General features: G+C 39.1%; 1 protein-coding gene across 6 annotated transcripts in view; it reads left to right on the top strand.

Annotated features, from left to right (window-relative positions):
* The window catches only part of CLUAP1 (clusterin associated protein 1), a 42831-nt gene that overhangs the window by 17992 nt on the left and 11685 nt on the right, over nucleotides 1-13154 (top strand). For 4 of the 6 annotated variants that reach the window (XM_060031626.1, XM_060031628.1, XM_060031627.1 and 1 more), the window contains 3 exons: nucleotides 4256-4397; nucleotides 6477-6549; nucleotides 7421-7498. In XM_060031626.1, the coding sequence (XP_059887609.1) occupies nucleotides 4256-4397; nucleotides 6477-6549; nucleotides 7421-7498 (293 nt within the window). The remainder of the gene's footprint in view (nucleotides 1-4255; nucleotides 4398-6476; nucleotides 6550-7420; nucleotides 7499-13154) is intronic. The other 2 variants (XM_060031630.1, XM_060031631.1) reach the window with 1 other exon arrangement.

The raw sequence follows: 13154 nt of genomic DNA on the forward strand, positions 1-13154 counted from the left end.
AGTGGACATCCTAGTCTTCTTGTTCCTGATCTTAGAGGAATTGCTTTCAGTTTTTCACTATTGAAATGATGTTTGCTGTGGGTTTGTTGTATATGGCCTTTATTATGTTGAGGTAGGTTCCCTCTATGTCCACTTTCTGGAGAGTTTTTATCATAAATGGGTGTTGAATTTTGTCAAAAGCTTTTTCTGCATCTATTGAGATGATCATATGGTTTTTCTTCTTCAGTTTGTTAATATGGTGTATCGCATTGATTGATTTGCATATATTGAAGAATCCTTGCATCCCTGGGATAAATCCCACTTGATCATGGGGTATAATCCTTTTAATGTGTTCTTGGATTCTGTTTGCTAGTATTTTGTTGAGGATTTTTGCATCTATATTCATGAGTGATATTGGTCTGTAATTTTCTCTTTTTGTAGTATCTTTGTCTGGTTTTGGTATCAGCGTGATGGTGGCCTCATAGAATGAGTTTGGGAGTGTTCCTTACTCTGCAATTTTTTGGAAGAGTTTGAGAAAGATGGGTGTTAGCTCTTCTCTAAATGTTTGATAGAATTCACCTGTGAAGCCATCTGGTCCTGGACTTCTGTTTGTTGGAAGATTTTTAATCACAGTTTCAATTTCGTTACTTGTGATTGGTCTGTTCATATTTTCTATTTCTTCCTGGTTCGGTTTGGAAGGTTATACCTTTCTAAGAATTTGTCCATTTCTTCCAGGTTGTCCATTTTATTGACGTAGAGTTGCTTGTAGTAGTCTCTCAGGATGCTTTGTATTTCTGTGGTGTCTGTTGTAACTTCTCCTTTTTCATATCTAATTTTATTGATTTGAGTCCTCTCCCTGTTTTTCTTGATGAGTCTGGCTAATCATTTATCAATTTTGTTTATCTTCTCAAAGGACCAGCTTTTAGTTTTATTGATCTTTGCTATTGTTTTCTTTGTTTCTATTTCATTTATTTCTGCTCTGATCTTTATGATTTCTTTCCTTCTGCTAACTTTGGGTTTTGTTTGTTCTTCTTTCTCTAGTTCCTTTAGGTGTAAGGTTAGATTGTTTATTTGAGATGTTTGCTGTTTATTGAGGTAAGGTTGTATAGCTATAAACTTCCCTCTTAGAACTGCTTATGCTGCGTCCCATAGGTTTTGAATTGTCGTGTTTTCATTGTCCTTTGTCTCTAGGTATTTTTGGATTTCCTCTTTGATTTCTTCCGTGATCTCTTGGTTATTTAGTAATGTATTGTTTAGCCTCCATGTGTTTGCGTTTTTTACATTTTCTTCCCTGTAGTTCATTTCTTTTTTTTTTATAGTTGTTCTAAGGTTTTTTTTTTTTTAATTTATTAATTTATTTTTGGCTATGTTGGGTCTTCGTTTCTGTGCGAGGGCTTTCTCTAGTTGCGGCAAGCGGGGGCCACTCTTCATCGTGGTGCGTGGGCCTCTCACTATCGCGGCCTCTCTTGTTGTGGAGCACACGCTCCAGATGTGCAGTCTCAGTAGTTGTGGCTCATGGACCCAGTTGCTCCACGGCATGTGGGATCTTCCCAGACCAGGGCCCGAACCCGTGTCCCCTGCATTGGCAGGCAGACTCAACCACTGTGCCACCAGGGAAGCCCCCTGTAATTCATTTCTAATCTCAGAGCGTTGTGGTCAGAAAAGATGCTTGATATTATTTTAGTTTTCTTAAATTTACTGAGGCTTGATCTGTGACCCAAGATGTGATCTATCCCGGAGAATGTTCCGTGCACACTTGAGAAGAAAGTGTAATCTGCTGTTTTTGGATGGAATGTCCTATAAATATCAATTAAATCTGTTTGGTCTATTGTGTCATTTAAAGCTTCTGTTTCCTTATGTATTTTCATTTTGGATGATGTGTCCATTGGTGTGAAGTATTAAAGTCCCCCACTATAATTGTGGTACTGTTAATTTCGTCTTTTATAGCTGTTAGCAGTTGCCTTATGTATTGAGGTGCTCCTATGTTATGTGCATATATATTTATAATTGTTATATCTTCTTCTTGGATTGATCCCTTGATCATTATGTAGTGTCCTTCCTAGTCTCTTGTAACATTCTTTATTTTAAAGTCTATTTTATCTGATATGAGTATTGCTACTCCAGCTTTCTTTTGATATCCATTTGCATAGAATATCTTTTTCATCCCCTCACTTTCAATGTGTATGTGTCCCTAGGTCTGAAGTGGGTCTCTTGTAGACAGCTTATATGTGGGTCTTGTTTTTGTATCCATTCAGCAAGCCTGTGTCTTTTGGTTGGAGCATTTAATCCATTCACTTTTAAGGTAATTATTGATATGTATGTTCTATGGCCATTTTCTTAATTGTTTTGCGTTTGTTTTAGTAGGTCCTCTTCTTCTCTTGTGTTTCCCACTTAGAGAAGTTTCTTTAGCGTTTGTTGTAGAGCTGGTTTGGTGGTGCTGAATTCTCTTAGCTTTTGGTTGTCTGTAAAGCTTTTGATTTCTCCATCAAATCTGAATGAGATCCTTGCCGGGTAGAGTAATCTTGGTTGTAGGTTCTTCCCTTTCATCACTTTAAATATGTCATGCCACTCCCTTCTGGCTTGTAGAGTTTCTGCTGAGAAATCAGCTGTTAACCTTATGGGAGTTTTCTTGTATGTTGTCTTTTTTCCCTTGCTGCTTTCAATAATTTTTCTTTGTCTTTAATTTTTGCCAATTTGATTACTGTGTGTCTCAGCGTGTTTCTCCTTAGGTTTGTCCTGTTTGGGACTCGCTGTGCTTCCTGGACTTGGATGGCTATTTCCTTTCCCATGTTAGGGAAGTTTTCGACTATAATCTCTTTAAATATTTCCTCTGGTCCTTTCTCTCTCTCTTCTCTTTCTGGGACCCCTATAATGCAAACGTTGTTGTGTTTAATGTTGTCGCAGAGGTCTCTTAGGCTGTCTTCATTTCTTTTCATTCTTTTTTCTTTATTTTGTTCCGCAGCAGTGAATTCCACCATTCTGTTTTCCAGGTCACTTATCCGTTCTTCTGCCTCAGTTCTGCTATTGATTCCTTCTAGTGTAGTTTTCATTTCAGTTATTGTATTGTTCATCTCTGTTTGTTTGTTGTTTAATTCTTCTAGGTCTTTGATAAACATTTGTTGCATCTTGTCAATCTTTGCCTCCATTCTTTTTCCGAGGTCCTGGATCATCTTCACTATCATTCTGAATTCTTTTTCTGGAATGTTGCCTATCTCCACTTCATTTGGTTGTTTTTCTGGGGTTTTGTCTTGTTCCTTCATCTGGTACATAGCCCTCTGCCTTTTCATCTTGCCTATCTTTCTGTGAATGTGAATTTTGTTCCACAAGCCTCAGATCTTTTTAATAGAAAAATTTCTCTGTTTTCCTCTAGTCCAAAAGATTATAAATTATTTTCTAGTTTGTCTGTTTATGTTTTTATTTTTAAAATTTTTGGGGCTGTGCCGTGCGGCATGCGGGATCTTAGTTCCCCGACCCGGGATCAAACCCGTGCCCCCTGCATTGGGAGCTCAGAGTCTTAACCACTGGACTGCCAAGGAAGTCCCTATCTGTTTATATTTTTAAAAGAACAAAGTTTTCCCTTTAAGATCTATAATAAGAGAAAAAAATTCAACAAACCAATTGAAACAGGTTTTTATGCTGTGGTTTTATTTTTAAGTTTTATATTGTTTAAAAACTTAGCTTTAATTTGTAGCAACCTATATTTCTCTTTTTAGGGGACTGATTAAATTTTGGAACATTCAGACAGAATATTATACCCAGCTAAGATAATGCATGTATTTAATTTATTGATTTTTAGAGATGTGTATGATGTATGATTATTCTTTAACTCTGTATTGAAATATGTGCCATATTGAGTGAGGAAAAAAGACCTCAGAGCTTCATTTGACATAATATACTTAATGTTTGTTAAAAAGAAATACATTTCTGTATGTATCTATGCATAGAAAAGTCTGGAAGGATGTATGTCAAATATTAAGTGCTAATACCTAGTGATGGGATTATGAGTAATTTTAATTTTATTCTTAATACTTTCAGGATTATTTCTAGTTTTTACAAAGAGCATGTCTTAATTTTTGATTAAAAGTATCTTCATTTTGTGGGGAGGGAAGAGAAAAGGGGAAATTAGCTTTAGTTACAAGAATGAAGAACCTTCTCTAATTAAAGGCTTTCCAAAGAAAACCAGGACGGAATCTGGAGCTCTGAATATCAATTTCAAACTACTGTATTTTTGTATATTGATTAATCTTTCAGTTTTTATTTCATTTTTTTTTTCTAGACCAGCCTTTATGGATGAATATGAGAAGACTGAGGACGAATTGCAAAAGCAGTATGACATTTATCTAGAGAAATTTCGAAATCTGGCTTATCTGGAACAGCAACTCGAGGATCATCACAGGATGGAGCAAGAGAGGTTTGAGGTGAGTGCTTAGTCCTTCTGTATGACCATTTGTTCTGGTGTGTTACTTTGTACTTGTTGACATGCCAGTTTGTAAATATCACTGTGAAAAAAATATCTGGTGAATGTTTTTTCTCCCTGACGAGACTAAGGATTGCTTATGTGATTCTTCTGTTTTTCTGGTTGTGTAGCCTGGGCTCCAAGGTTGTCAAATCTTTGGTAGTAGGTTATCACCAGAGTTTGGTCAGTTAGGACTACAGACAGGGTGGGGACATGACCTGTGCAGTTGGCTACAGCTGCAAGAAGGACCTGGGCTTGCTTTAATACTCTGCTGTCACCGTTTTGAAATTCTTAGTAATTTTTTTTTTTTCTTAGTAATTTTTAACTGCATTTTATTTTGCACTGAGTCCCACAAATTATGTAACATGTCTTGTGTACAGATCTTGCTTGGTCAGTTCACTTAAAGATTTTCAAGCTCTGGTTTATTGAATCACCCAGAGTAGCTTTTCAGAAACTACTTTATAAAGAAGAATTGTAGCTTATTGATTATTGTGGGAAATATGTATGACCTATAAACTGACCAGCTGTCTTTCAGGTTCCTTTCATCCCAATGCGTAAGGCCATTTAGGAAAGAGTATTTCAGATCCCAGCATCAGTTGATAAGTATGGAATCAGAGCAAAGGAAGTTGGACAAAGTTGCTGTCATTTTGAATTGCCCTTATCCCCTAGGGATATTTCTGCTTAACCCTAAAATAGGCATTTGGAATCTATTTTCACAGTGAAACTGGTCTCCAGTCTCCCTTTCTCATGCTGTCCTTGACAGCTTTTGGTATAAAGGTTATCCTAGCCTTATTACAAACCTGGACATTTGAATTAGGTGATGCTACTTTGTTGCCAAGAGGGCTGGCTGTAACTGACACCTTCATCTGGACATGTTTATCTGGACGAGGAACCTGTTGCCACTCTTGCTGTAAGGCAGAGGCAGGTCATGGAGGAATGGAGGGTCCAGGACAGGCACGTTTTGAGGGCAATGAAAAGACCCTGGAGTTCTGGACATTTTAAACATTGGGTGTCTGGGAAAGAGCAGTAAAGAGACAGTGAAAATAAGCTGATCATTTTGTACTATTGTCTGGGCCACCCCTGGGCTCAGAGAACGTACCAAAGAACGTGCCTCAGGATGCGAGTGGGTGGCCCAGGTTACTTCTGAGGGGCGCCTTCCTGCCCACCCTCCCTTCAGCAAGTACCTACCCTCTTTTTCTTCTGTGCTCACAGCTACTCCCCATGCTTCTAATACCTGGTCCCTCAAAATATCTCATGCATGAAACAGTGCTTCCTTTTTAACATTTAGAACAACAGGACATTTTTAAAAGCCAATTTCCTCTCCCATTCTCTCTTTTTCTAACTTTTTTTTTTCGGCCGCACCGCATGGCATGCGGGATCTTAGTTCCCCAATCAGAGATGGAACCCGCGCCCTCTGCAGTGGAAGTGCGGAGTCTTAACCACTGAACCACCACAAGGAAGTCCCTCCCATTCTCTTTTTTGACAATAATCAGGGCCACATTTTGTAACCTAACTCAAGTATTAGCTTTTTTTTTATACCCTAGGAATTAACAGTAGTATTTCTTTCTTTCTTTTCCTATCTGATCACTCCTACCATTTAGCCCCTTTCAGGGTTAGAATTGTGCAGGGCAGGAAAATGATAAAATTCGTGCTTTATTTTAAGAGCAAGAGGCCCCGTAGTTGATGCATCTGTTCCTGTGTCCACATCCCACACAGGCACACGTGACGGGCATCTTGGTGTGTTGTCAATTTTCTTCAGAGGCAGTGAGGTGTAGTGGGAGGAGCCTGGCTTTGGGGATCAGTGAGGCCCATTTTGGGCCAGTGGTGTCACTTCTGGGAGCCCCCCTTTTCATCGGGCTGCCAGAGTGATGACGGAGAGGGAGTGTTGAGTTTCTCATACAGCGTTAGTTCTCTTCCCCTTCCTGTAGTTTAGTCTCTTTTGCTTCTATATCACAAATTTAGCAGTACTTACATGGTAAAGAATAATAAAACAGTCCAGAAAGTGTCATTTCTTCTGGATCTTGTTTTTCCTGCTCCATAGGAAGCTGAAAACACTCTCCGTCTGATGCAGAACAAGCTAAAGGAGGAAGAAAAGCGACTGCTCAAGAGCAGAAGTAAGCCCACACTTTTTAAATGGACGTACTTACTCTGGACTAGAGTTTTTAGCCTCAGAAAATTTACACGCATATTTTATTTGTTTTCAAAAGGCAATTTTCTCACAACTTTTATATCAGGTACCATTTTAATTCACTTAGGAGCTCAAGAGAATGTTTTAAATTACATAGCATTTAAAGTACATTTGGTTTTCGTGCCAACTGAAATACTGTTTTCCCCTGTTTAAATGATACAATTAGTTTGAGTTGCATATAATTATACAAGAAAATTTGCTCTTAGAGGTCTTGTAGGGTTCCTTATTTTAGGGCAAACTGAGGGAAAGCAAGTATTGTGATGCAGTACAAGTGTACTTACTTGAAGGTAGTCCCCCCACTTCACACACGCCTGTCATATGTCCCCCGGTAATCCAAAGTCGTTCATCTAGGCTCTCACCTGTAGAGAAATGGGAGTTACCTACTTGTGAGACCTAGATTCTGGGAAGAAATGTTCCCCATGACTGGGTAGCACACTTCATCCATGAACTTCACCAAGGTGTCAAGTCAGCCTTGGGAGCAGTAGCAGCACATGATCTTCATGCGGAATTGATGGCTTTGTCTCACAGAGTTACTTCTCTTGCTTGTTTCTCTTTTCTTGTGATGGTTTTTTCTCTCATGCTTGCAGGAAGTGTACCTGTCCCAGCAGGTGTGCTCTCTCTCTCTGTGTTTTCCCTTTGTATCTCTTGCCTGTCATACTTGTTCTATGCCTCTCTCTCCTGAATGTCAGGAAACTCTGGAAGAAGAGTAGGGACTGCTGTGAAATTCTCTAGGGGCAAGTTTAGAAAATTCCAAGGGCCTCTCTAGCAAAAGCAGCCCCTCACCTTTATGGTTCCAGGTTGGCCAGGAGTGCCTGAAGCAGCCCTAAATGATAAGCCTGCATGGAGTTTATCCTCTTCCGAGAGGCCCAGCACAGGTAAGAGCCCGGTTGGTTGGCTGCATCCTGCTCTGCCCTGGACCAGCACATTAAGACCTTTCTCAGTGATCTTGCTGTATTCTTCTGAACTCCTACTTTAATTTTGTGATCCATAGGTTTGGGATCTCATGAAGGACAGAGATTCTCATGAGTATGTGTGATTTAGTTTTTTTGGAAAAATAAGTTCCGGTTTAAATAAACTTAATGAAGGAAAGCGCTTAATTTAGTAATTTTTGAGCAAAGAAGTTAGGAAAATATTTACAAAGGACCATTCTCAGTTCTATTTATCCTAAGCTTCTTAAGATGCCCTGTGCTTCTTTGCTTTTCTGCACATGTGGGAACATTGCCCAGAGTATTGGGATATAAAGGAGGAGAGATATAAAGGAAGACCTTCTGAACTTTTCTCCCATCTGTGAAAGACTCCTCTGAACAGAAAAATCTAATAGTACATAGATGTGAATCGGGGCAAGAATTAGCAAAATCCAAAAGCTGGAAGAGAGCATCTTGTTCAGGCCACTCTGCAGGTAGCTGATTCAACCCAGCAAAGCATTATTGAGTATCTGTTCTGGGTGCTAAGGACATACCAGTGGACAGCAGACAGGGATCCTTGCCTTAAACGATTTGATGTGCTAATGACATGCTGGGGGACAAACAATAAGCAAGCTGTTTGTGGAAGGTGAAAAATGCCATGGGGGAAAACGAGGAGCAGGTAAGGGGCATAGGGAAGGTGTAATAGAATTGCAGTTTTAAAGAGGAGTCAGGGTAGACCTCACCAGGAGATGCTGTTTAAACAAAGGCTAAATCAGTAGAGCTGGGGAGAAGGGAGCTATCAGATGGGGAAAGTCCCAGCCTTTCTGTGAGAAACTCAGTGAGTTTTGCTGAGTGAGGAAAAGTATGAACACATGGGGCTGGAGCTGAGGCAGATGAGATGAGCTGGAAGGTGGGCCGTGTGCTTGAGGGGTTCACATTTGATGGAGACTGTCTTCTCTGTTAAGCAGGAGGTAAAGTCATCTCAGATTTCGCTTTGGGATTTGGAGTAAGAGGTTTGAGGAAGAGAAAGTTTGAGTAATTAGAGATGGGAGAGTGCCATAGGCCCCAGAGATTAAAAAGACAAAGTGCTCTGTTGGGATGCCCTGTAATAAAAGTCAAGGGCGACTCTTCATCTTCCCACCATCCTTTTAAACCTCGTTGCTGGGGGTAAATTTATAACTGTATCCTCGGTAGGATTCAAGCACTGTAGCATTAGGAACTTAAAGAATCCTCTGAATTTATAAAATGACCCAGGAATTTCTAGAAAGCAACTGAGTAACCTTGCTGTGGTTCCATTTTTGTGGTGTAGTGGAGAGAAGATGTTCATGCATGTCATGCACATTTACCATGTGCCTACTGTGTGACGGGTGTTGTGCCAGTGCACAGTGATGGCAAAGGCGCTCAGGGATCTCCACGTCTAGAACTGCACCATCGGTACCTGGCCATGAGCTGGTGTTCTTGGAGCACTTGAAACGTGGCTAGTCCGAATCGAGATATGCTGTTTGTGGAGAATATACACCAGATTTTGAAGACTTACTATAAAAGTAGAGTAAAATTACTCATTAATACTTTTCTAAATTGGTTACTTTTTTTTGAATTTTATTTTATTTTTATACAGCAGGTTCTTATTAGTTATCCATTTTATACATATTAGTGTACATATGTCAATCCCAATATCCCAGTTCATCACACCACCACCCCTCCCACCCGCCACGTTCCCCCCTTGGTGTCCATACGTTTGTTCTCTACAACTGTGTCTCAATTTCTGCCCTGCAAACTGGTTCATCTGCACCACTTTTCTAGGTTCCATATATATTCACTCTGTATGACAGTCTCTAGATCCATCCACGTCTCTACAAATGACTCAATTTCGTTCCTTTTCATGGCTGAGTAATATTCCATTGTATATATGTACCACATCTTCTTTAACCATTCGTCTGTCTATGGGCATTTAGGTTGCTTCCATGTCCTGGCTATTGTAAATAGTGCTGCAATGAACATTGGGGTGCATGTGTCCTTTTGAATTGTGGTTTTCTCTGGGTATATGCCCGGTAGTGGGAATGCTGGGTCATATGCTAATTCCATTTTTAGTTTTTTAAGGAACCCCTCCATACTGTTCTCCATAGTGGCTGTATCAATTTACATTCCCACCAACAGTGCAAGAGGGTTCCCTTTTCTCCACACCCCCTCCAGCGTTTGTTGTTTGTAGATTTTCTGATGATGCCCAATCTAACTGGTGTGAGGTGATACCTCATTGTAGTTTTGATTTGCATTTCTCTAATAATTAGTGATGTTGAGCAGCTTTTCACATGCTTCTTGGCCATCTGTATGTCTTCTTTGGAGAAATGTCTATTTAGGTCTTATGCCCATTTTTGGATTGTGTTATTTGTTTCTTTAATATTGAGCTGCATGAGCTGTTTATATATTTTGGAGATTAATCCTTTGTCCGTTGATTCATTTGCAAATATTTTCTCCCATTCTGAGGGTTGTCTTTTCATCTTGCTTGTAGTTTCCTTTCCTGTGCAAAAGCTTTTAAGTTTCATTAGGTCCCACTTGTTTATTTTTGTTTTTATTTCCATCACTCTAGGAGGTGGATCAAAAAAGATCTTGCCGTGATTTATGTCAAAGAGTGTTCTTCCTATGTTTTCCTCTAAGAGTTTTATAGTCTCTGGTCTTACATTTAGGTCTCTAATCCTTTTTGAGTTTATTTTTGTGTATGGTGTTAGGGAGTGTTCTAATTTCATTCTTTTACATGTAGCTGTCCAGTTTTCCCAGCACCACTTATTGAAGAGACTGTCTTTTCTCCATTTTATTTCCTTGCCTCCTTTGTCATAGATTAGTTGACCATAGGTGTGTGGGTTTATCTCTGGGCTTTCTGTCCAGTTCCATTGATCTATATTTCTGTTTTTGTGCCAGTACCATATTGTCTTGATTACTGTAGCTTTGTAGTATAGTCTGAAGTCAGGGCGTCTGATTCCTCCAGCTCCGTTTTTTTCCCTCAAGACTGCCTTGGCTATTCGGGGTCTATTGTGTCTCCATTACAAATTTTAAGGTATTTTGTTCCAGTTCTATAAAAAATGCCATTGGTAATTTGATAGGGATTGCATTGAATCTGTAGATTGCTTTGGGTAGTGTAGTCATTTTCACAATATTGATTTTTCCAATCCAAGAACATGGTATATCTCTCCATCTGTTGGTATCATCTTTAATTTCTTTCATCAGTGTCTTACAGTTTTCTGCATACAGGTGTTTCGTCTCCCTAGGTAGGTTTATTCCTAGGTATTTTATTCTTTTTGTTGCAGTGGTAAATAGGAGTGTTTCCTTAATTTCTCTTTCAGATTTTTCATCATTAATGTATAGGAATGCAAAAGATTTCTGTGTATTAATTTTGTATCCTGCAACTTTACCAAATTCATTGATTAGCTCCAGTAGTTTTCTGGTAGCATCTTTAGGATTCTCTATGTATAGTATCATGTCATCTGGAAACAGTGACAGTTTTACTTCCTCTTTTCCAATTTGTATTCCTTTTATTTCTTTTTCTTCTCTGATTGCCATGGCTAGGACTTCCAAAACTATGTTGAATAATAGTGGTGAGAGTGGACATCCTTGTCTTCTTGTTCCTGATCTTAGAGGAATTGCTTTCAGTTTTCACTATTGAAATGATGTTTGCTGTGGGTTTGTTGTGTATGGCCTTTATTATGTTGAGGTAGGTTCCCTCTATGCCCACTTTCTGGAGAGTTTTTATCATAAATGGGTGTTGAATTTTGTCAAAAGCTTTTTCTGCATCTATTGAGATGATCATATGGTTTTTCTTCTTCAGTTTGTTAATATGGTGTATCGCATTGATTGATTTGCATATATTGAAGAATCCTTGCATCCCTGGGATAAATCCCACTTGACCACAGTGTATGATCCTTTCAGTGTGTTCTTGGATTCTGTTTGCTAGTATTTTGTTGAGGATTTTTGCATCTATATTCATGAGTGATATTGGTCTGTAATTTTCTTTTTTTGTAGTATCTTTGTCTGGGTTTGGTATCAGGGTGATGGTGGCCTCATAGAATGAGTTTGGGAGTGTTTCTTCCTCTGCAGTTTTTTGGAAGAGTTTGAGAAAGATGGGTGTTAGCTCTTCTCTAAATGTTTGATAGAATTCACCTCTGAAGCCATCTGGTCCAGGGCTTTTTTTTTTTTTTTTTTTTGCGATACGCGGGCCTCTAACTGTGGTGGCCTTTCCCATTGTGGAGCACAGGCTCCGGACGCGCAGGCTCAGCGGCCCTGGCTCATGGGCCCAGCCCCTCCGTGGCATGTGGGATCTTCCCAGACCGGGGCACGAACCCGTGTCCCCTGCATCGGCAGGCGAACTCTCAATCACTGCGCCACCAGGGAAGCCCTGGTCCAGGGCTTTTGTTTGTTGGAAGATTTTTAATCACAGTTTCAATTTCGTTACTTGTGATTGGTCTGTTCATATTTTCTATTTCTTCCTGGTTCGGTCTTGGAAGGTTATACCTTTTTAAGAATTTGTCCATTTCTTCCAGGTTATCCATTTTATAGGCGTGGAGTTGCTTGTAGTAGTCTCTTAGGATGCTTTGTATTTCTGTGGTGTCGTAACTTCTCCTTTTTCATATCTAATTTTATTGATTTGAGTCCTCTCCCTCTTTTTCTTTATGAGTCTGGCTAATGGTTTATCAATTTTGTTTATCTTCTCAAAGGACCAGCTTTTAGTTTTATTGATCTTTGCTATTGTTTTCTTTGTTTCTTTCTCATTTATTTCTGCTCTGATCTTTATGATTTCTTTCCTTCTACTAACTTTGGGTTTTGTTTGTCCTTCTTTCTCTAGTTCCTTTAGGTGTAAGGTTAGATTGTTTATTTGAGATGTTTGCTGTTTCTTGAGGTAGGATTGTATTACTATAAACTTTCCTCTTAGAACTGCTTTTGCTGCATACCATAGGTTTTGGATTGTCGTGTTTTCCTTGTCATTTGTCTCTAGGTATTTTTCAACTTCCTCTTTGATTTCTTCCGTGATCTCTTGGTTATTTAGTAACGTATTGTTTAACCTCCATGTGTTGTGTTTTTTACTTTCTCTCCCTGTGATTCATTTCTAATCTCATAGCGTTGTGGTCAGAAAAGATGCTTGATATTATTTCAATTTTCTTAAATTTTCTGAGGCTTGGTTTGTGACCCAAGATGTGATCTATCCTGGAGAATGTTCCGTGCACCCTTGAGAAGAAAGTATAATCTGCTGCTTTTGGATGGAATGTCCTATAAATATCAATTAAATCTATCTGGTCTATTGTGTCATTTAAAGCTGGTGTTTCCATATTAATTTTCTGTCTGGATGATCTGTCCATTGGTGTAAGTGAGATGTTAAAGTCCCCCACTACTGTTGTGTTACTGTCGATTTCCTGTTTTATAGCTGTTAGCAGTTGCCTTATGTATTGAGGTGCTCCTATGTTATGTGCATATATATTTATAATTGTTATATCTTCTTCTTGGATTGATCCCTTGATCATTACGTAGTGTTCTTCCTGGTTTCTTGTAACATTCTTTATTTTAAAGTTTATTTTACCTGATATGAGTATTGCTACTCCAGCTTTCTTTTGATATCCATTTGCATGGAATATCTTTTTCC

The sequence above is a fragment of the Delphinus delphis genome, chromosome 15 (assembly GCF_949987515.2).
Source record: "Delphinus delphis chromosome 15, mDelDel1.2, whole genome shotgun sequence".
In the NCBI taxonomy this organism is placed as follows: domain Eukaryota; kingdom Metazoa; phylum Chordata; class Mammalia; order Artiodactyla; family Delphinidae; genus Delphinus; species Delphinus delphis.